A 22,882-nucleotide genomic window follows, 5' to 3' on the forward strand; every position below is an offset into this window, starting at 1 on the left:
TTGAAGTTTACCACATGGTTACTCTGTTGTGTTTAAACCATGGCATCACATAACGACTTTTACGGAAACGAAGCCTCAGGGTTGCCAGGATCGCAGTTTTTACACCAAAGCGTGCTACTGAAAGCCAATTTGCTTCACTTCTCCAGTTAGTAGGCAAATGTATTTACTGGCTTTGCAGAACCTTGTGTTTCAGAGGTGAATATATGTACAAAGCACACTAAATCTGAAATGGGATTTTCAACAGGCACATATGGGTGTGATGGTCAGGTGTCCACAAACCTTTGGCCATATAGTGTATTTTAGATAGCTTGATACGCAAAGTCAGTGAACATAAGTTTACAGTACATTTGTTATATATGTCTTTTTATACAGAGTGCGTCAGTATAGTGAAGCCTCAGATTGTTCCCATGCTTATTTTCTTTGGATGGTGTTTTTGGGCTGCCAAGATCAGTGTTGTGTTAAAGCAAGTAATGACGTATGCTGATACACTGCAAAGACTGGGAGAAGGGAAGGAGGGTTATAATGTGAGGAGTGTATAATGTGAGGCGATGACAAAAAGGCGGATTGCAGATAACAACCTCTTTCCCACGAATTTTCTCCTTCTTAATACCTTTTTAATACCAGATTAGTTTCAGGTCTGTTGTTGTTGCTGTTTCTGTGGTTTTTGGGGTTGATGTATACAGGAAAGAGAATGAAACCTGGCAACCTTGTCCTCATTTGAACTTAGGCGCTTGGATGAAACACCGCGGATACTGATACGGACAAGAAATGAATTTAAAATACATTTAAAAAATCATTATATATATGCAAGCGCCTGTCTGATTTGTGGAAATAAGTCTATGTATAAAACACAATTTCTTTATCAACAGTGTTACATAAATTCTTTATCAAGCGCTGGACTGCTCCTACCACACCTCCTCTCCACACCATTTCCCCAGAATCAAGGATAGCACAGGATAGCAGTTTACGATAATAACTTAGCTTCATTTAGCTACATTAGGTTATATGTGTTGGGCACCATTCTAAAATACATACTTGCTTAACTTACAGTGGACATTTTAAATTCATAGTCATCGAGGAGAGAATTATTTTTCCTGAATCCTCCAAACCGCAAGCGTTGTTAACTTTCACTTTCACTTCACCATCACGCCAGTGCGATGCCATAGATCAGGTTAACAGGATACCAGGTTATCTGAGGTAAGTACGCCGAATATGAAGTATCCACAAATAGACTTTTAGTGTAACGATTTGAACAGTTTCGCCTTAATGATTTCAGACCACGACGTTTCTGCGTGTTACTGCACATTTGTGCTGTAGCATGCTCATTTCAGTAGAGTAACTACGCAGTTCGCTGTTAGTGTCTCTAACAAAAGGCTCCCTGCGCTAACTTTGGTCCAAATTTACAGCTCGCGCACGGATAAAACGCCTTAGCCGACTTCACTCATTTCACCATATAAGGCTAAAATGTGTAGACTTGATAGCTCCTGTGCTAAAATGTACTAAATGCAGTTTCTTTCAAGGCTCTTTCCTCAGTCTATAATAATTAGTTTATTTCACTGCCCCCAATTCATTAAAGCAATTTCAAACTCTCTTGTAAAATTACATATGGGGTCATTTTGTTGTTTACATGTAAACAACAAAATGACCCCATATGTAATTTTACAACCCATACCATACCATACCATACCACCTCACACCAAACTTTCCTGGCATTTCAGACTCGACTAGTCAGTTTTTCCTTTGTTATAAACATTCCTGTAATTAATATTTCTGCACACATTACATATAAGGATGAAAAAATTATATTCAATTTGTATTATGTATTAAAATGAGCAGTTTTCCCACAGCAGATGGATGAAGATGGAGGAGCTGGACCTGGAGGAGGACGTTCGGGTTGTGGTGGCCCAGGAGGCCACTGCAATAGTGGACATTTTGTGTAAGCAGCGAAATAATGTTCTACAGCAGATCTATGCCTTGGTGGAATCACGGACTCGAGAGCAGCTACAGCACTCGCCCAACCTCAGGGAATCTATCTCAGGTGTTGTGGATTACTTCAAAACTTCAAACCAACAGATATGCCGCCATTTCCTGGACACTATTTGGGCATTCTGTGAGGACATTCCCTTAGAACTGGAGATACGGATTTTAAGCGTAGCAGGATCTTCAACTGGTAAGTTATGTTTCATATACCTTGTCTCTTACCTACTAGTCGGTGTAACAAGCTTCCGTCTATGGTTTATGTGATACAAATAACCTAGAGTTGTGGCCTAACTAATTTAACACATACAAGTGTTGCATTTGGGTCGGTGTAACTAAGCATATAGTAAACATATAATGTGATTATTTTGAACATAGAACAAATCTATAGGCTGTATATAAACATATTCTGTTTGAAATGCTATATGATATAAAATGTAATGATGGAAGTGTATGAAAAGATATCTTTTTTCGGTTATGGTCCAAGGTCATTTGACAAAATGTCAAAACAAAGCGAAAGTGAAAGAACGGTAGAACAAAGAAATGTGACAGTGTGGTGGGTTAATTAATTATGATATTGCAGTTCAGTTTGAAGTTGGAATTTACCTAACTATCTGCTTTATGTCTCTTTGCACATGATGTGAAGGAGCGTTGGTGAACAACACTCATCTGCCAGATATTGAAAATTCCCCTCAATCACCTAATGCAAAACGTGCATGTCTAGGTACTTTTCACATTTGCCTTATTATACAACCTTCATCGTAATCCATAGTACAATTTCCTGAAAATCATATTTATTCTCTCAAATTAATATGTGCAAAGCATAGTAAAATATTACTTTTTATCCAGACCAGGTGCAGAATTACACAAATGCTGTTAAGAGTTTTCTGCAAAAGAAATTTGAGAAGGTGACAAAAGATGTGAAGAAAAAGGTTTGCCTAGACAAGACATGGCTGTGTTGGAGGACACAGAAATATGCAAGGGTGAGAGACAGACCAGCAAAAACTCAGGAAGGGGAAGAGGTTTCATCAGAGCATAAAGAGTCAGTTGAGGCTCTGTTGAAGAAAACAGGCAGAGTGGTAATGCTATCAGGTCAGGCTGGTTCCGGTAAAACCCTGCTGATGCATTGCCTAAGCCACCACTGGGCTCAGGGCTCTTACCCCTCTATCAAGCTACTGTTCCTGCTGGAGTTCCGCCAGCTCAACCTTGTTTCACAGCCATTGTCTCTGAAAGAGCTGTTGTTTCGTTTCTTTCTTCCTCCTGAGGAAGACAATGAGCAAAGTGAAGCAGTGCTCAGTTACGTTCTTACCAACCCTGAGAAAATTTGCTTTATATTTGATGGATATGATGAGTTTGGGGCAAGATTTACAGACCCAAAAGAGCTTGTTGACTCTGTAAACCCTACCCAGCAGCTGCCATTGGCTGATCTCCTCTCTGCACTATGTAGCTCCAAGATCCTGCCCGGGTGCACAGTGCTGGTCACTTGTAGGCCACGGGATGTTTTTGACCTATTTGGAAGTTCTGGTTATTTTGTAGCAGAGCTGCTTGGGTTCAATCAACAACGTGTGAAGGAATACACTGAGGACTACTTCCATGAAAAGGGAAGTGAAATTAAAGAAAGAGCAGTTAACTTGCTGATGGACAACCATCATCTGCTCTCCATGTCCCATGTTCCAGGATTATGTCATGTTTGCTGTGTCTGCTTAGATCATTTCCTCTCCAGTGATATGTCTCGGCAACCTGGCACTCAACTACCTACTTCCTTGACCCAAATCTACCTCCACATCCTTTCTGCTTTTATTAGTCGTTGCCAGGGTTGTGGATCTTCTGATAACCATACACCATTACTTCAGAGGTATAGGGATCAAATTGCTATATTGAGTAAGCTTGCAATGGACGGCCTGGAGAACAGCCGTATAGTATTCTCGGCAAATGAACTGTCTCCAGAGCTAATGAACTTTGGTGCCAATGCTGGAATTCTGTCCCGTGTGGATCTTACTTGTGCAGATGGATCGCGAAGTCTGGGCTGTGCCTTTACGCACCTAACCATGCAAGAGTTCATGGCTGCTTTGCATCTTATGACGAACCCCGATATCACAGAGGCACAGCTCAAGAAGAAGCTTAACTTGAAAAGCCGATGGACTGCTAAGACTGATCCAAAAACTGTGTTCACAGACTCCCTTCACCTGTATGTGTGTGGGCTTGCTGCAGAAGCCTGCACTTTAAATCTCGTCCTGCTGGAAGGCAGTGAGAATGCCAGAACTATTGTGCTACAGCGACAAGATGCCGTACTTAAGATTTTGCAGCGCTTTGTGGTTAGTGGTCGTCAAACAGGTCCCAAGATTATTGAGCTCTGCCGTTGTGCCCATGAAACACAAAACATTGATTTGGCCAGAGCTGTTGGGTCAAGAGATCGGTTTGAGCTGCGGAATATAAGACTCAACCCTGTGGACATTGATGCCTTGGCATTTGTAACTTCATCTGCAAATCAGATGGTATGTCTGGACTTTGGTGCCTGTTCCATTGAACCAGAGTGTTTAAACATCATTCCCAACTGCAAGAACCTGGAAACTCTCATGTGAGTTCAAAATTCTTATATATCCATTACAACACAGTAGGGGTCTTTGCATGTTCGCTGTGATTAGATTTATATTATGATACATTTTAAACTAGCAACATAAAATCCCTAAAATTAGAAGCAATTTTAAAATATTTTCTTCAGTTTACTCAAAATAAAATCTTAAACACTATTCAGTGACAGTATAAAGTTGCTTTAAAAGAAATCTTCACACTTCAGTGTCATATTGATTGGCATCAAGTCACATTGTATAAATGAATAAATATATGCCTGTTTAAAGTTTAAATTATCTGCATAAAAGAATATTAACCAAAGAGATAATAATCTTTCACATTTGCTGAAGTGTTACAGTTAGGTAATGGCATAACTATATTAAACTGTAAGTCTAAGCGAGGGCAGAGCAGTGAGTCCACTGAAGGAGGTGGAGGATATCATGGCACTTATGCAATTATGTGTGAACCTATATACACTCATAACCACAGTGGGGAAAAGTATAGCGAAACTGGGCAGGTAAGACTGGAAAAAGACTAGGTGATGCTTTTCCAATCTTCAACTGTTCAGTTTGCAGTTTGGGTGAACCTGTGACCACTGTAGCCTCAGATTCCAGTTCTTGATGGACATGAGTGGAAACTGATGAGGTCTTCTGCTGTTGTAGCCCATCCACCTCAAGATTCGATGTGTTGTGCATTCTGAGATACTTTTCTGCTCACCATGGTTGTAAAGAGTAGTTATTTAAGTAGTAGTTACCGTAGTCAGCTTAGCTTAAACCAGTCTGGCCATTCTCCTCTGACCTCTCACATAGGCATTTTCCATCAAGAAGGCGTTTCTGCCCTCAGAACTGCCTCTCAGTGGATGTTTTAAGTTTTCACATCATTCTGTATAAACTCTAAGAATGTTGTGCATGAAAATCCCAGGAGATCAGTAATTTCTTAAAAACTCAAACCATCCCGTCTGGCACCAACAACCATGCCATGGTCAGAGACATTAAGTGAAGCTCTTGACCTGTATCTGCATGATTGTAGGCATTGCGCTGCCTAATGTAGTGGTCAATGAGTGTATATACTGTGTATTGGATAGAAAGTGGGCTTTACAAATATTGCTTGAATAATAAACTTGAAAAGTGTACAAAAATTCGGCTACATGACCACAAGCACCATTTCTGCTTGAAAAGTGTACAAAAAAAATTCTGCCACGTGACCTCAAGCACCATCTCTGCTTTCCTTTATTATTAGCCTTACTAGCATTTTGGCTGAGAAAGAAAGCACAAAAAGGAAGTGCACAAATTTCCTTTTTTTGTGTGAGAAATAATGCCTTAGAGCTGGCTACAGTATAAATGTATAGCTGTATTTAGAAATATTCGACTGCGGGTGTTTTGGGACAGAGGGCGTTCCTGAAGATTTCATATTTATATTTTTTATACTAAACGATGTCTTCTATGTAATTTGATAAAATATATGATATGTTGTTGGTACAAAGAGTATAAGAGACACTATGCACTACATTTCCTACAAAGGCTTAGTGTTCTCCTTAGAGCAATTTCAGTGCATTACAAAAATAGCAATAATCAAAAAAAAGCTGAATTATGATTTATAATGGAGAAAATGTAGTGAAAATTGTAGTGCTTTAAATAGAACGTTTCTATTTTTAAAAAATTGGCAGGATTAGGCAATTTCCAGTAGAATTCTTTTCTCACTTTTTTAAATGTACATATAACATATAACACAAACTAAATGTGTTTATTGCCTGAATAGATAATATTGAACACATATTAAACTATTTTATTTCAGTTTTCGTAGCCGTAAATATGATGACAAGTTTGCAGAGGCTTTGTCTGGTATTCTGCCCAAACTCCAGAGCCTGAAGCAGTTAGAGTGAGTCTCCTGGTCTAACCAGTACTTTTGTTTCCTCATATTTCATGGTGTTGAGCAGCTCAGTGTGCATTGTGCCTTTCACATCATTACTCCATCCACAGCTTTATCGGTGGTGGTCTCACTAATATCGGAGCTGCTAAACTTTTCAAGGCTTTGGAGTGCTGCCCGCAAATCACAAATCTCAAGTAAGAGACCGTGCTCTTAATATGCAGTACAGCTTAGAGAATAGTGCAGGTTTAATGAGAGTTTGATGCTTAGACATTTACTTGAGTGTAAATCAACAGGAGAATTCTGATTATTGAGTGATTGTGAAAAGATTACTTAAACTGAATTAACTGGAATGTGTGTTATGTCAGTGTCAGTGATAACTACCTATCAGATGAGAGTGTAAGAAAGATCACAGAGATGATTCCCAAACTGGCTAAACTCACGTCTATCATGTAAGTGTTTTTACTTGTTGGATTTCATTTATTTTTAATTAGTCTAGAGGGCAGTAAATCATAGGTGACTTTACATCCTTGAGTCCACTTATAGAACTTTGCTGTATGTGAATATTTACTGATATGCTATAGTTACTATAATTTTTTTTATTTTATCGACTAATTGTTGTCTGTTGTGAATCTTGTTATTAGGCTGGGGAAGAACAACATTTCCAGAAAAGGAATATTTATACTCATTGAAAAAATGGCAGCTTTTCTGAACATTAAGAAAGTCTATGCAAAGTAGGATCTCTTGGTTTTTTTTTTAATACTTATAATCACATAAAAAAATTCCAATGTTAACAAAAATAAAATTAACAAATATGATATTCTTAGGAATCTATAGTATAGTGTTGCAACAGAGTTCATTCTTTTTAATAACACATTGCTATGTTCCTGATGGATGCTCCTCTCTTTGCTTACAGTGCAAAAAAAAAGGAAATCAATGTTCTGTTCTCCCCGAACACCCCAAAGTGAGTAGTAACTACCATTGGAGAATTATGTTTAGTAAATGTAGAAGGCCATTAAAAATGTATAATACGATTAAAGATTAATTTGTTGATAAATTGACACTTCACATGCAGTGCAATGAGTAAAGGAACCTACTATGTATCTGAGTACTATCGGTCCTACTTTATTTAAAAAAAAAATAGCAATTGTATATTTTAAAAAGTAATTAAAAAAGTAATAGTATCATTAATAAACAATTTTGTAACAAAATAAAACAGAAACAATAGAAGAAAACACACCACATGACCACACTCTTCTTGTCTGTGTTCGCCACATAAAATTTCAATTCTAGCAATAGTTCATTACATTGAAACTATTACTACACTTGCTACAAGCTGTCAGTCAGTCGGTGTGTTACATGGCAATATACAGCGCTCTATCTGAATGTGGCTTCTTTGGGAAATATATTCATTGATGGTGCAAAAATCAACAAAATATATGGTCATATTTTGTCTGAAATAGCAGTTACTGGATATTAATTTCTTATTCCTCAAAAAGGGTCATCTTTTTGAGTGGAACTTGAATGAAGCTTGAATTAAATGTGATTTTCTTCTTTTTCACTTTTGGGGAACTTCAAAATGTTAGAACGTATTCTGAGTTATATAAAGTATAACGTGTCAAAACCATGTGAACGGTGTTTACAGGCCAGCCTACATATCTAAATTTATTTGGGTTTGTTCTGGTGTCAATATGGTATTCATTTTCATTTGACCGGGTCTTAAAAAGGTATTAAAAAGCACTGAATTTGATTTTAAAAACTCTGCAGCAACCCTGTTTATATCCTGCTTCTTTCTTCTCATTAGCAGTGCAAGCACAGATGACCTAAAGAACGCTGAAGAATCAAAAGAGCTAATGTATGTGAAATAGTTTTATACATTTTATACAGAGATGGGTGACTCTGACCCTGACTTCACAATCATTAAATTATTAAATTATTTCCTGTTTAAATGAGAACTTTTGGAATAAAAAATAGCCCTAACATGAATTTGGAATGCTACACCCTGAAAAGATTTACAGCAGCTCTTGATTTTCAACTTAGTTATACTCATACCTGCAAACGTAAAAATAGCCCAAATTTTGTTAACAGTTAAAACTAATTGTAACATTATGTGCAGTTTGTTTTTTGCATTTTTGTACCAAGCTAGATACTTATGCTTTTACTTGATACAGTAAATTTTTAGTGCTGGAAGTAAAAATATGTTTGTTAGCAAGTATAAACATGACACTTTTTCCCCTTAATTGTGTGTTTTTAGCTTGAACGACTGGAATCTCAAATGGAGGAATGTGATCAACCTGTGCAATATGCTCAAAGGCTCCTCTCTCACTGTCCTAAAGTAAGCCTTATTATACACCACACAGTAGGGCTTTGAACTTAGTTTCACGGTCTAATTTTCTTTTTATCACATCTAAAACTTCACTACGTTCATCTTGAAACTTTCTACGTGGTGAAAGTAGACTGTCAGAGCCATTTTAGCTCATGTGTTTCTTGGCCTAGTTTTTTTAATTGATGTTTTTTTCTTTTAGTTTGTCGCAGAACTCACTGGGTAACCAAGGTCTAAAGAAGCTACTCGAAAATCTGCCTACTCTTGACACCATTCAGGAAATCAAGTGCGTTATAAATTATTGTAGATTCCATTTGCTTATGTGAGCTTCATCTGTTTGAGTCCCATTTGTGATGCTGTCATTTTATTTATATAAATGTGATTGTGAATTGTTGCCCTTAAATGCAGTGTCAGTGACAATGAAGTGGATATGGATGGGGTCGTGCTTCTCTCAACTTATCTCTGTACTCTCAAAGACCTGACTGAGATAGAAGCTAGGTAACAGTGATTACAATAATGGATCTCTTATTATAATGAGTGATATTATGGTTTAAAATTAATAATGACATTCTGTTTGTTCCTAGCCACAATGGAAACAAGAAACTGGTCTTGACATTTAGCTGTAGCAGAAGGTACTGCAAAAGCTGTTTTGCTTCGCAAATGTTTGCTTTGACGTTTTGCAGAGTGAAGTATATGATTCATAACAGTACGTTGTTTTCTGCAGTGATGCAATAAACCAGTTAACCCCAGATGGGCATGATATTCTGCACAAGAAACTCAGGTAGATCACTGATGCATTATGGATTAGTCTGTGCTACATATTATTAATGACTTGCACAACAAATGGTGATTTTGAAAAGCTTTATGTATTTACCTTTCAACATTTCAGCTTAACGCAATGTGATATAAGCCCTACTGACATGAACAAGCTGTGTAAGAATCTGATAAAGTGCCCAGATCAGCTAGACCTGGAGTAAGTTCACTGTCAATTCCCAGGATGTCTAAATATGACACAGTCACATTTCACTTTTTATTTTAAATTTCTCCTTATTGTTTTCTGTTGCAGTTTCTCCTGTGGAACATTAACGGATGAGTCTATCGAGAAGCTACTAAGGTTCCTTCCGGACATGTCATCTCTCAGTCTACTAAAGTAAGTATTTGTATTCAATTTGATTAGAAAAAAACTACACAATTGCTGTATTGTCATTTTAAGATTGCTTTGTTATCTCTTCTAGTTTAAGTCACATCAAGATGTCAACAGACAGTGCTTTGTTATTGGTCCAACTGCTTTCTGACTGCCAGCGCACTTCCTCTGTGGAACTCAGGTAACTTATATAAGAGTAAACTATATCTGCATCTACATTAGGGTGACCATACGCCCTCTTTGTCCTAGACATTTCCTCTTTTTGGGATCTAAAAATGTGTCTGGCCAGGATTTCTAAATTGATATATTTGCTCTGCTTTCATGTCGAAATTTGCTTCTACACTCTCCACACATTCTGTGTACATATTTTCATTGCTTTAACCCATCTCTTTATGTTCCGCTTTCTCGTCTGTCACAATTAGATTATGTTCAAGCCTTCCATGTAACCACTGGTAAAACTGTCTCTCAATCATTACATGATTCAGGGTGTCTGTGTAGGAAGCACTGCACAACCACAACAACAAGCAGGAAAGCAGATGCTTTGTTGAAAGAGGCACCTGACCACAGCCTAAAAAAAGCCCAAAGTCAAATGTAAATACACAGAATTACAGAAAAAAAAAATTCTGAAAGGGCCGAAAGCATTGAGTTTCATTCAGAACTGCTGAAGATTGCACAAATTTTCTTTGCTATTCTCTCACACAATGCAAATGTAGAGTTTAGAGTTTAGAGTAAAGCCAGTGGAGAAAGGAAATCAATCACATGAAGAGGCCTCTGTACAATACAATGTTAAACATGTTTTGCTAAGACTTTCATACCTCGGGAAGTATATCCTACCTGGGAACATCAAGAGAAAAAAGTGTCTAATGACTAATTTATAATGACTATTTTCTTATTTATTTTAATTTTTTAAAATTTTATTTAATTCTATGGCCATTAAAAGAAAAAATGTTATGTAAAAAGTGGTTAAACATTTTTTTTTTTGCTTTTTATTTATTTTATAGAGACATTAGTTGAATTGAAAGGAGATTATTAGGCCATATAGGTTATTGAGGCATTTGTTAAGACTAATTGCTTATGTATTGAAGCTTATTAACATAGTTGCATGATTTTGGAGTCATTTATCAACTATTCCTCCCACCCACACACATACACATTTTTTGAAAACCAAAATATGGTCACTCTAACTGTGACTTGTAAGTGGAGTTTCATTATACTGTCATGTTGCTTCTGTTCACAGACCACTGGGAGAAGCATTCGTCAAGTTCCTCCAAGTCAAATCAGAAGCCGCAACATGCAAGTGAGTCCTTCGAAAAAAAAAAAGGAAGAAACTGAAACTTTAGTCATGCTTGGTGTCATAAGAGCTGAATAGCATGGTGTTGTTTCACTTTTTAATCAACAGGTTTAACCAATATAATCTGAGCAGTGCCAGTCTGGCAAAGCTGTGTGGTATACTGGAGAATTGTCATCATCTGTCTGATCTGGAGTAGGTATTTTCCAGTTCAAAGTCTGTCAGCTATCAGTAATTGATTCCCATTAAACCTCTCTTTCATGATAAAAACATAATAATGGTTTATATTTCTTTCCTGATGTAGTCTGTCTAGTAACTTCCTTAAAGACGAGGATGTGAAGACCTTTGTTCAATTAATGCCCAAACTTCAGATCTCCAGCTCAGTGAGGTAAAAGGCAATGTTTGTCTCACAGATTGTTTAATACATGGCTGAACTGTTGCTGTGGTTAGCTCTGCCAGTCTGTAGTCTATGGCTGAATACACAAACATGTTAAGCATTCTGAAACTGTTTTGCCACAGGATGGTGCAGCATCTCGGCTCAGCAAAAATTAATTCACATTGTTTCCGTTTGCCACCATCATTTGAGCCGTGCCACACATGCTCACCCTTCTTTTGCTTTTCTTACCCATGAAATACATCTTCAAGTTCAGCCAAACCCCACATGTCTTCTGATTGACTTTGTTTGCACCCTGCATAGCAGAATATAACATAATGTAGCTGTACACCCTGTCTAGTGCCGAATATGCATGTGTATTATTACTTTATATTTTAACATATAACAAGCTGATAAAGTTTGTACTTAAACTTCACTGTATTTTCACTTGACCACTGACAAGTACCTTCAGACTTTAGTGGTCATTAAGCAGCATTTTATAATTAGATTTATATATGCTCCTATTTGTGCTGCACCACAAATAGTGAACTATATGGTGAATAGGAACAGAATTCAGACACGACTCTAGTTTTGGGTTTGGATTGTGAGCAAGCCCTGTAACACTGCTCAGTTGAAAAGCTCTATTAGATGCCCATGGAAGCCCCTACTTCATTACCACCAACAACTTTCATAGCATTATGAAGCTATAAAGATGACACAGTGATTTTACACCAGTTCCACTGCAATACATGCATTCAAAAGACTGTGCAAAACATTAAACATTGCTGGGCATCCTATCTATTATATAAAAAATGTCCATTATATAAAAAATTGTCAGTACTAACTTAGCCAGACCAAAATCAGACCAGAAGTTGCTTCTTATACATTTTTCCAGTGAGGTAATGACTGACTATTTTTCCACAGCCTCAACGATAACAGTCTAACCGAAGTAGGGGCGCTCTACCTGCTGAACCTAATGAACACATGTGAAAGGGTGGCTGCTGTGGAAGTGAGGTAAAGCTCTCTTAATAAGTTCATTCACTTGTGAGAAGTTCATTCTCAGTTGCTGTTCAAGCACTAGTAGCTGACAAGAGTCTGAGGAGCTCTCAGTGTTTAATAACTGCTTCTGAATTCTTCATCAAATTGATATTTATACTATGTGTTAATAATAAAAGAAATTCTTCTTAGTCTCGGAAAGGAGGAGCAGCAAGCTCTGATTCGCTTTGTTCAGAAGAATTTTACAGACAAAACTTTCAGGTAGATATAACCTCAACATGTCAGTTTTGCTCACTGTAATTCTAATGAAATGGAAAGTGAAAATGCTTTAAAAGTGATTTGATGCCTGATCACATTTACTTACTTATTTAATTTTTTTGTTTCTGTTTCTGTCCCTTTTCTCTTTCTTTCTTGTTCACATGCTGCAGTCTGAGGCATTGCTGTTTTGAGTCAAGCCATTTGCAAAGTCTTGTGAAAATACTCACCAGTTGTCCCAAGCTTAAACTAGAGTGAGATGATTTATTCAGTTATTACTGCATTTTAGTACACATTAGTACACTCTTTAAATGAAAATAAATAAAGTGGATTAGTATGGAGTGATGTCTGTGTTGTTCAGTGGGATGATTTGTACTTCTCTCCTCTAGGTTATCATCATGCACTGTGCAAAGTCAATATCTGTACTTTCTACTGAACAGTTTGGCTACGCTGAAATCAGTCCAAACTTTAGAGTAAGAACCTCAAGCACACATGTACAAACACTCACACAATTATTTCTTATATACATATTTCATGTTAAGCTACATTTTAACATATATAGTGTTTTTTGTTGTTCTTTTCAGGCTAAGAAACAATTCTTTCAATGCTGAGGCGATTAAGCATTTGGTTACTGAGTTGTGTAGGGATTCTAATCCCAGAACAATTCGGTGAGTACGAGGAAGCAGGGCAGGCTCGCCATCTTATTTAAATGTATACCACATGATCAGTGCTGCTATTGTTATTTGTCTCTTAGGATAATGGAGCCATGGATTAAAGGGGAAGTTGCAGTTGGCCTTGTGGCATGCTGCCTGCAATTGAATCCATACATAAAGGAGATCAGGTGTGCCTCTGCCCAATTTCGCAACAAAAAAAATGAGATATAGAAATGTACATTAATGTAAATGAATACTCCAAAAATATCATTTAAAATATAAATTACAGTACATGAAGTTACACCAGTTGCTTTGAATTCTTTATTGCCCATGTAATCTTCAGCATATGGGCTACACCCGTATACAATTATACACACATGCATTAACTAACGCCACAGTACCATACAGAGGTGGGGTTTAAAGTCTTTTGTCAAGAAGCATACTTTTGCAGTCCCTACAACCCTCTGGTTTAAGGCATTCATTTCATTTTCTTTTTTTAATGAGAACTAGAGTCATACTCAGCATTTTAAAAACAGCAGCAATTATTGACACTAGATATGTAGAGAGCTAAATCACCGCCCTCACACATTACACGTCATATCAAATTATTCAGTTACAGGCTGCAAACTGCGGCGAAGTAATTTCACGCATTCACAGGTCTTTAAATAGACCTACATAATGATATAAATGACATAATATAGTTTGTGGCAAGAGAAAAAAAAATTGTTAGAAGACCTGCGTCTGCATGATTTTATGCAATGCGCTGGAGACAAGTGACTGGCTGACTGGATGATTTCATGAATGAGCAGGTGTTCCTATTAGTGGCCAGTGAGTGTATAACCATGGTTATTTTGTCATGCAGGTCTAATGATCCAGAATTGCTTTTTTTAATTACAATTATGCACTTTCCCTTTTGAGGTCCTAATTATTTGCTATATGAATCAGCTATGATTTGACTATATGACTCAGTAAATTCTATTCAGTCTTTTGGAGTGAGAGTTGTTGCTGTTGTCTTTAGGTTATCTACTGGTATGTAACAGATACAAAATTATTCTTTTTTTTTTCAGCTATATTTTACCTAATGAAATAAATCATATGTTCTTACAGAGTTGAAAAAACATGGCTGAACCTTTCTATTGAAAGCCTCACTTCTGCCACGTAAGTCTCAAAGCTTCTACTTCTAAAAGTGTTGAATAAGTAAGGAATAAAACACAATGGGGCATGCTGTTATAAGATTATAATGCATGACAGGATGGTGTGATGAGTTACCACCCTAAAATCCATACCTGCTTCTGATTATTTCTTCATAACCGAGTAAGCATTTTACAATAACATTAAATGCTGCACTTTTCACTTTAGAGTCCCTAATGTGAATGGGAATCCTTTCGTGTCTGCTGTGCACTCTATAAGGTGAGTTGTTTTATATTTTTATGTAGATAATTATGAAGGTTACCAGTTCTGTATGATAAATGTATCTAATATATGCCAAACTACAGATGAAAAAAAATCAACCTGTGAAAACTATGGACCTAGCAACAACTGCTTTTGTTGTGTTTTATGAGGCCCTTTGGTCATAATACTTTATTATGGGCCATTAGTGAATATATTCATGCCCTGTTAACATATTGCGTGTATTGTCCTTCTCCTTCCCTCAGCTTTGATGACTGTGAAGTTGAGGGGCAACACTTATCCTCACTGCAATCTACTGTCCAAAAGTGTCCCTCTCTGCGGGAGTTACAGTACGTTAATTACAGAAAGCCCTAACTGTAGACTAAGTTCTGCACACTGTCTGTGTAATAAATACTTTATATTTGTTTTTCAAGTTTCTCACAGCTGACGATGGGTGCAGATGGTGCAGCGTTTCTCTCTTCAGTTCTTCCCTTGCTGGAGAATCTCAAGATCCTCAGGTGACAAATGATTCGAATTTGTAAATTTGCTCCAGTTTAAGTAAGCATGTCATAAATTGCTGCTTACTGATTGTTCAACTTTATAGTCTGTAACATTATACTAATAGCTTTATTAGGACTTTTGTGTTAAGTGTGTCATGTTTTTATGACTTTTATATTTTTCCACAGTCTTAACTCCAAAGGAGAAACAGAAGACGAAGCAGTAATATTTGCATTACGGCATACACAAAAGCACCTGGAACGGCTGAGGTATAGCTCTCACATGCCTATTTTATGCACAGTTCATGAATTTGTCATTTTCTGGTATACATTCAAAATGACTTCCATCTCACCAATGCCAAATGCGTATTTATATTTTACAGTGGTTTCTAAAATGTTTCAAATATCTCCTAGCTTGTCGCATCATGTAATCAAAGACAGTGGAGCTGCAGTACTAGGGAATGCCCTTCAGGGTTTGACAAGAATGCGTTCACTCAGGTAAGAAGTGACTCATAATCTTCAGCGGTACTTTCTGGCATTGTTTTATATTGGTTGACTTTCTCAAAAGATTTGTGGGATTTCAAATAATGCCATGAGGAAAGACTTGACTTGTTCTGAGCTGACATGCAGATTGTTCATCTTTTTTTTTTTTTTATCTTTATCTAAAGGGTTTTCTCATGTCATATATATTGCTTATCTAGCTAATTTGTAAATGCAAGTCTTGTACACAGAACGGTAGAATAAGGTGGTTACTGAAGTTGAATAAATAAACAAACTTGATGAGTTAGACCACACAGTAAATGTTTGTTTACAGAAGAATTTAAATTGATGAAAAAAAAACTGATGTTGGATATTTAATTAGATAAGTAAAGGAGAGGTTGCATTGTAAAAACCTAGCACATGACAAAAAATAGCTAGATAGCATTAGAAATGACTTAATGAAGAATTTCAATGTGACCATGACTTCACCTCTGATTTGCACTCTTTATATACCTCAAGGACCCTAGACCATTAATTGTAGAGTTGAATGTATAGACTGCCTCTTTTATATGTTTCGATGGCTCTCCAGCTTACTTGATTGCTGTTCAATTTTTTTTAATAACCCAAGCATCTTTATAGCTCATCCTCTCAGTTATGCAAGCATGGTCTCCCCTTCTTGCTCTCCTGTATACCTCAAAAGAGACCATAATTCATATGTTAAACCAGACCCTGGCAATTATTGACCATCCAATCCAATCTTATAATCATTTAAGACATCTGAACCAAAGGTCAGGGCCAAATCTTATGTAAAAGTGGTGTTTCGCATTAGTGACACTATGTGTCCTTGTTCAATCTAGCCTCTCACAGTGCTTGGATTGCACAGCAACAGGAGGGCGTGATTTGGTCCGTGGTCTGGTCCAGTGCCACTTTCTGGAAGAAATTCGGTAAGTGCCCTCTACATCTTGGGAATACTTGGGAATGAACAGTTCTAGATTGTTGTAGGCAATGTTGCATTATCTAGTATAATCTGTTGTATTCTACTGCAACACACACAAGCAATTACCCCATATGGCAGTATACTACAGTGTCTGCATGTTTTGTCTGTAACAATGGGTCTGTACAACAGAAATAAAATAGTAGTAAAGAAAGTTAAGGTCTAAACTCATAGCTAATCTTGCTTCATGAGTGTTAGAGGTGTTCACCATGGTGTAATCTCTCTCCAAAGGCTGGACTCTTTAGAACTGGATGAAGAAAGCATAGCTTGCTTTGCACAAGGCCTTCAGGCCATGACATCGCTTAAAAAGCTCAGGTAGGTAGACTTTTTTTTTTTTTTTTTTTTTTTTTGAATCCACTAATCAGTTTCACATTTAACACAAAAACCCTACATGTACGTTGCTCCCCAGTATCACGTCCAAGATGACCTCAAAGGACGGCAGTGAGCTTCTGTGTCTGCTGGCTAGTCTGCACACGTTAATTGAGCTAGAAGAGATAGAGTAAGTTTAAATTACTTTTCCCTGTTTATTCACATTTTGCTATGTCTATGTACAATCATGAAAAATGTAAAGCTTGCAGTTAGTAGAAAATGTGCAGAAATAGGTTTAATAATCTTATATTTGGTTTACTATATTCTTTTAATAGAAAATACTAGATACATTTAACTATATTCAAGATACACTCGCCAACACTTTATTAGAATTACTATACTAATACTGGGTAGGATCTCCCTTTGCTCTCAAAACAGCCTCAATTCTTCATGACATGGATTCCACAAGATGTCGGAAACATTCCTTTGAAATTGTGGTCCATGTTGATGTGATTGCATCACACAATTCCTGCACATTTTTCAGGTGCACATTCATGTGAATCTCCTGTTCTACCACATCCCAATGGTGTTCTGTTGGATTCAGATCCAGTGACTGGGAAGGCCACTGAGGTTTTCCTGAACTCATTGTCATGTTCATGAAACCAGTTTGAGATGATTTTTGCTTTGTGACATGGTGCATTATCATGCTGGAAGTAGCCATTAGAACATGGGTAAATTGTGCCATGAAGGGATCCACATAATCAGCAACAATACTGAAATAGGCTGTGGCATTCAAGCGATGATTGATTGGTATTAAGGGGCCCAAAGTGTGCCAAGAAAACATTCCCCACACCATTACACCACCTCCACCAGCCTGGACTGTTGACACAAGGCAGGTTGGATCCATGGATTCATGCTGTTGGAACCAAATTCTGACCCTACCATCTGTGTGCCTCAGCAAAAATCGAGATTCAACAGTTTTTCCAGTCTTCAACTGTCCAGTTTTGGTGAGCCCTTGCTACTCACTGAGATGTTTTTTCTTTATTGCACCATTCTGAGTAAACTCTAGAGACTGTTGTGCATTAAAATCCCAGGAGATCAGCAGTTATAGAAATACTCAAACCAGCCCATCTGGCCCCAACAATCATGCCATGGTCAGAATCACTGAGATCACATTTTTTTCCCCATTCTGATGGTTGAAGTGAACATAACTTGAAGCCGTTGGCCTGTATCTGCATGATTTTATGCATTGCAGTGCTGAGTAGGTGAGTAAAAGGTGTAAAAGTGTTCCTAATAAAGTGCTCAGTGAGTGTAATTTCACCTGGTAATATGTCATTTTTTTGCAGCCTGTGATTGGTATAAACTTGTCACTTTACTTTCTTTTTCACAAACTTTCTTTCCTTCCAAATTTCACACTGGCACAGGAAGAGATGCAGTAATCTGCAGACGAGATTACATGCCTTCCAGATCTGAGACAGAGCGAAGACATTGTTCATTCATCTTCTGTAACCACTTTATCTTGGTCAGAGTCATGGTGAATGTGGAACACTGGGCACATGGCAGGAATATATTCTGCCAGTCCATCACAGGGCACTAAGAATGCACACATTCACACATTCTTTCACACATAGGGGCAATTTAGAGCAGCCACCACACCTACCAGGTAGCTATGCACAGTAACTCCACACAGACAGTAATCAGAGCTCAGGATCAAACCATGGACCTTGGCAATGCTACCCACTGCACCACCATGCTACCTTCACTTAAAACATGTGACTACAAATCATGACACACTGATTTTTTTGTTCTGTTTAAGCAGATTTGACTGAAAGGCTTTACCTTAAGTATTATGAATGCTGAGCAAAAAATAAAGCTATACTAATTCAGTAAATGATACATTAGAATAACAAAGCAATGTTTCTACTCCAGTGTCTCCAATTTTGTACATTTATGCCAAGGTAACATACTGTATAGATTTGGATAAGAGATCTTTGGTTTCAGGCCAAATATGAAAATGTCCTACAAGCTTATACATGCTTTATTTTTTACTAGGTTGATTGGGTTGAGGATGGGTGATGGAGGGATTGAGGAGCTTGTGAAACACATCCCTAAATGGACCAGACTGAGAAAAATAAAGTAAGTAGGCATTTAGAATGACTTTCATGGACTCATAATTCAAAGCTTTTTTTTATATTTGTTCTCTGAGAAATATGTAGTGGTGATGATATAATGATCTCCAGGGGAAATGATAAAACTAGGCACTCAGTGTTTTCACTACTACACTGACCTTGGGTTTTTCCTATCCAAAATGCAGTACCTTCCTTTTTCTAACAATTTCCAAGGTATAAGTTATTGTCAAAGACTGGTTGTTTTATTCAGAAAGCATCCTCAGTGATCACTTCTCTCTCTGTGTTGTAGTCTGTCAGAGAACCGTGTGAGTGACCGTGCTGGAGAGATGTTGGTGAAAGCACTGTCCCACTGCAGAGCACTGCAACAAATACAGTAAAATTAAAAAATCAACACAGTCACCTTCTCACACACTATTTCACATAGTTTTCACATGGTATTTGCAAAAATAATCTATGATCCATATAGCAGTATGTTACCCACAATGCTGTGTATAGTAGGCTAGAATCAGATAAAAGCTGCAACTCTGTTGGTGAACTATATATTCTTTACGTTCAGGCTTTCCAGGAACAACCTTGGTCACAGTTTCGCAGCTATGCTGGGTCAGGTTCTTCCATCCCTCTCAGAGCTCTCTGAATTGGAGTAAGTCAGAACATCTTCATCTAAGAAAGTTTAATATTGACTTAGGAACAAAGTGTATGGAATAGAACAAACCTTTTAATGTTTCTTGACACTTGAAGTGGAGCTCAGGTGCATCCCATTTCTCTGGATCATCTTTGACATGTTTCTGCATTTTGATTGGAGTCCACCTGTGGCAGTTTCAACTGATCCCCTTTTTATTCTCATTTAGTATACTAAGTGTATCGTAAGTGTATAATAGTATTACTCAAATGTTCAAGTTTGTTCTAATGGCTGCATAATTGTGTTTTCTAATCTCTCCATTTCCTCTCTGTTTTCTCAAAGTCTATCTGAGAACCAGCTAGGTTCAGAAGGGTGTTCAAGTCTCTGTGAGGGTCTGGTCAGCATGAAAGCACTGAAAAAGCTGCAGTAAGATGCCATGTCCTCTTTCCTATATGCATTCATAAAGAAAATAAAAGATTTCACAATTCATGTAGTTTGTTGACCTGTTGAAAAAATTTTTATACCCCAGCATGTCCAGGCTTTAAAGCATGCCAGTTATTTAGTTAGCTTATAGGTTTGTATAAATCCTTGTCTTGCAGCTTAACCTCCATTGGAACCTCAGACTTGGTCACTGTTGCATCTTGCCTCAAACACTGCACCTCTATAGAAGACATCAGGTATGTCTGACAATGGTTTATAATCTCAATTGAATTCCAGTTTTCACCATAACTCAAATTTACTGTTCTGTCCTGTTGTGTTGTATGTTTTTGTTCAGCTTGTCATGGAATAAATGCGAAAATGATGTGGTTCTGAAACTGGCTGAAGTTCTGCCACAATGCAGTAAACTGAAAAGGCTTGAGTAAGTGTTTAGTTCATTAGACTGGGGGTATAGCACTTGCATATCAGGATCTATTATCGAGCAGTACACAGATGATATATCCTTTTTTTTTGTAGTCTGGAGGCCAATAATATCAACACTTCAGGAGCCAAGGCCCTTGCTACATGTTTGCACTTTTGTCCTTGGATTGAAGTAATCAGGTAATTTGAAGTAAAACATGACTAGTCTGTATCACATGTATCAACTAATACATATGATCTCTCTTTGAATTAATTTTAATCAGTGTGATCTCTGTTTTAAAAGGCTTTGGAGGAATCCCATTAAAAAGGATGACCCGATTTTTAAGGACAAGAGGCTGAATTTCTCATCAACCTAATATGAAGCACACTTCATTAGGATAATATGTCTTTATTAGATTTTTATTAGATGTTTATATTTATATTTATTGCTTTCTGTATTAATTAGAATATGGAGGTCTTTTGTTTACATTCATTTGGAGAACACATTACCTCACTATACCAATAACTACACCACAACACAGTTTATCTTCTTGTCTGGGATTCCGAGGTCTATGGAAGCGATGTAAACAATACATATTTGCACCTTAACAGAGTGTGAACAACCCATTACAGAGCCATGCCTGCATGTTCAGAGACAATAATGACCAGTCATGTACTGTTCCAAGTGTCATTTTTTTAGAACACATAGTATGCTAACCACAATAGGCTTCTAGCTGTCACACAGAAACCGCAGATTATGCTTAGACAGCATTTACTGTATGACGCCTGTTAACTTCTTAAACTTCCAGTCTTTCATACTCATTGTCATATTTTTAATATCCCATATAACTGTGAACATGCAGATTGGCTGTGAGATAATCAGATTTCCTGCACTAATAAAGGCAGCTTATAAATGATCACCCAAATCAGAAGCCTAACTCTTCATAGTGTCCTTCCATGAACCCATCCTAGATTTCTCCTTGTTGTGTTCTCCTGCAGATCTCGTATTTATTTCTGTATATACTTATTAAAATATTTTAGGAATTGCACTGTAAAATTAAACATTACTGGACAGTGATTGTATAATTGAATGGTACATGATACCACTAAGGACTGCATTTTAGTGAGTAAATTTTTAGTAACTCTGAGGGCTGATCTCTGCACATTGATTCTGTACCTAGATAGGTCAAAGAACTACATAAATAATCGATCAACTAGCTTTATGAAATGACCAGTAAGTAACCATAGCCCAGTTGAGTGAAGACAATTAAGTAAAGTAAAACTTTGAAGTGCCAAAATAGAAACCCGAAATGTGATGCTGTATTCTGTATAGCTACTCTAGAGGGAAATCATTATGTTAATGATCACATTTGGAGCATACTTTGATATACATTTCCCCACAGAAATTGATGTGTTTATATTTGATGAAGGTTGATGTGTCTATATGTATATACGCTTGTCAATAAAGCACTGAAAGAATGAGAATCCATCCCCGCTCTTATTGCTTTATTTTTTCACTACACTCATTGCCAAGTCAACTCATTGCCAACTGTGGACAATCCACTGAGGCCTTGCCACCCACTGTATGCCCTTCTGTGTCTACCCACCTCCCATATCATTCGGCAACTATGCTAGAGAGTTATATTGTGGCCCCAAGATGGCTGGCAAGATTTTGGTCCCCTCTGCTAATTTTGCTAGTTGTCAAAATATATACCCTGGTGGCTCAAGCAAATATGCTATCCCAAATGGACAGAAAGATTTGGCGCTCCAGCTAGGTCACCTGTGCCAGTGTGTTTGTCTGGGACTGAAGATTGTTACCTACCAGTCCAGTAAACACTCATGAATTCCAGAGCCCGTAGTACAGGAGCCTTGTATTCCCTTAGATGTAAGCTGTTCTGCAAATGGAGTACACCTCATTTTCTAGATCTGGTGTACTGCCTGATTCTTATCTTCTTTTCATGGAATGCTAGACAACTGCATGTCCCCATCTAGCCTAAAGGTGTATGTGGTGGCCATTACGAGCATTTCATGGCATTTATCTTCGGGCTCTGAAAAAGACATGGAGCTTTTATCCACCATGATTCCCCACAATTCCTTTTGCTGGAGTCCCTTAAGATCCCTCCCTATGCCAAACTGAAATGTGTGTCACTAAAAACTGCCTTTTTGTTAGCGATTACTTCAA

At 37.5% G+C, this 22,882-nt stretch overlaps 1 protein-coding gene across 2 annotated transcripts; it reads left to right on the forward strand.

Annotated features, from left to right (window-relative positions):
- The first annotated feature begins 514 nt into the window (after nt 1-514).
- Nucleotides 515-22,185, forward strand: nlrc5 (NLR family, CARD domain containing 5). Of its 2 annotated transcripts, none has more exons than XM_026927462.3 (44): nt 515-1,197; nt 1,848-2,170; nt 2,624-2,701; nt 2,827-4,555; nt 6,343-6,426; nt 6,528-6,611; nt 6,783-6,866; nt 7,059-7,148; nt 7,331-7,378; nt 8,219-8,269; nt 8,669-8,749; nt 8,940-9,023; nt 9,146-9,235; nt 9,322-9,369; nt 9,462-9,518; nt 9,627-9,710; nt 9,804-9,887; nt 9,973-10,062; nt 11,119-11,178; nt 11,281-11,364; nt 11,474-11,557; nt 12,467-12,556; nt 12,731-12,799; nt 12,967-13,047; nt 13,183-13,266; nt 13,378-13,461; nt 13,548-13,634; nt 14,554-14,604; nt 14,806-14,856; nt 15,102-15,185; nt 15,270-15,353; nt 15,522-15,602; nt 15,747-15,830; nt 16,670-16,756; nt 17,038-17,121; nt 17,216-17,305; nt 19,168-19,251; nt 19,534-19,617; nt 19,801-19,884; nt 20,206-20,289; nt 20,463-20,540; nt 20,639-20,722; nt 20,818-20,901; nt 21,005-22,185. In XM_026927462.3, exons 2-44 carry the CDS (start codon nt 1,855-1,857, stop codon nt 21,075-21,077), a joined length of 5,256 nt encoding a protein of 1,751 aa, XP_026783263.3. In that variant the 5' UTR covers nt 515-1,197; nt 1,848-1,854; the 3' UTR covers nt 21,078-22,185. The 2 variants fall into 2 exon arrangements, with proteins under 2 accessions (XP_026783263.3, XP_026783264.3); XM_026927463.3 differs by having other exon boundaries at nt 8,222-8,269.
- Nucleotides 22,186-22,882: the final 697 nt, after the last annotated feature.

Source organism: Pangasianodon hypophthalmus, chromosome 6, assembly GCF_027358585.1.
Source record: "Pangasianodon hypophthalmus isolate fPanHyp1 chromosome 6, fPanHyp1.pri, whole genome shotgun sequence".
Taxonomy (NCBI): Eukaryota; Metazoa; Chordata; class Actinopteri; order Siluriformes; family Pangasiidae; genus Pangasianodon; species Pangasianodon hypophthalmus.

Coding starts and splice junctions, on each gene's coding strand:
- nlrc5 (XM_026927462.3), top strand. CDS start 1,855: ATGAAGATGGAGGAGCTGGACCTGGAGGAGGACGTTCGGGTTGTGGTG. Junction 6,612..6,782: donor CCGCAAATCACAAATCTCAA/GTAAGAGACCGT, acceptor GTGTTATGTCAG/TGTCAGTGATAACTACCTAT. Junction 20,723..20,817: donor AGTAAACTGAAAAGGCTTGA/GTAAGTGTTTAG, acceptor TTTTTTTTGTAG/TCTGGAGGCCAATAATATCA.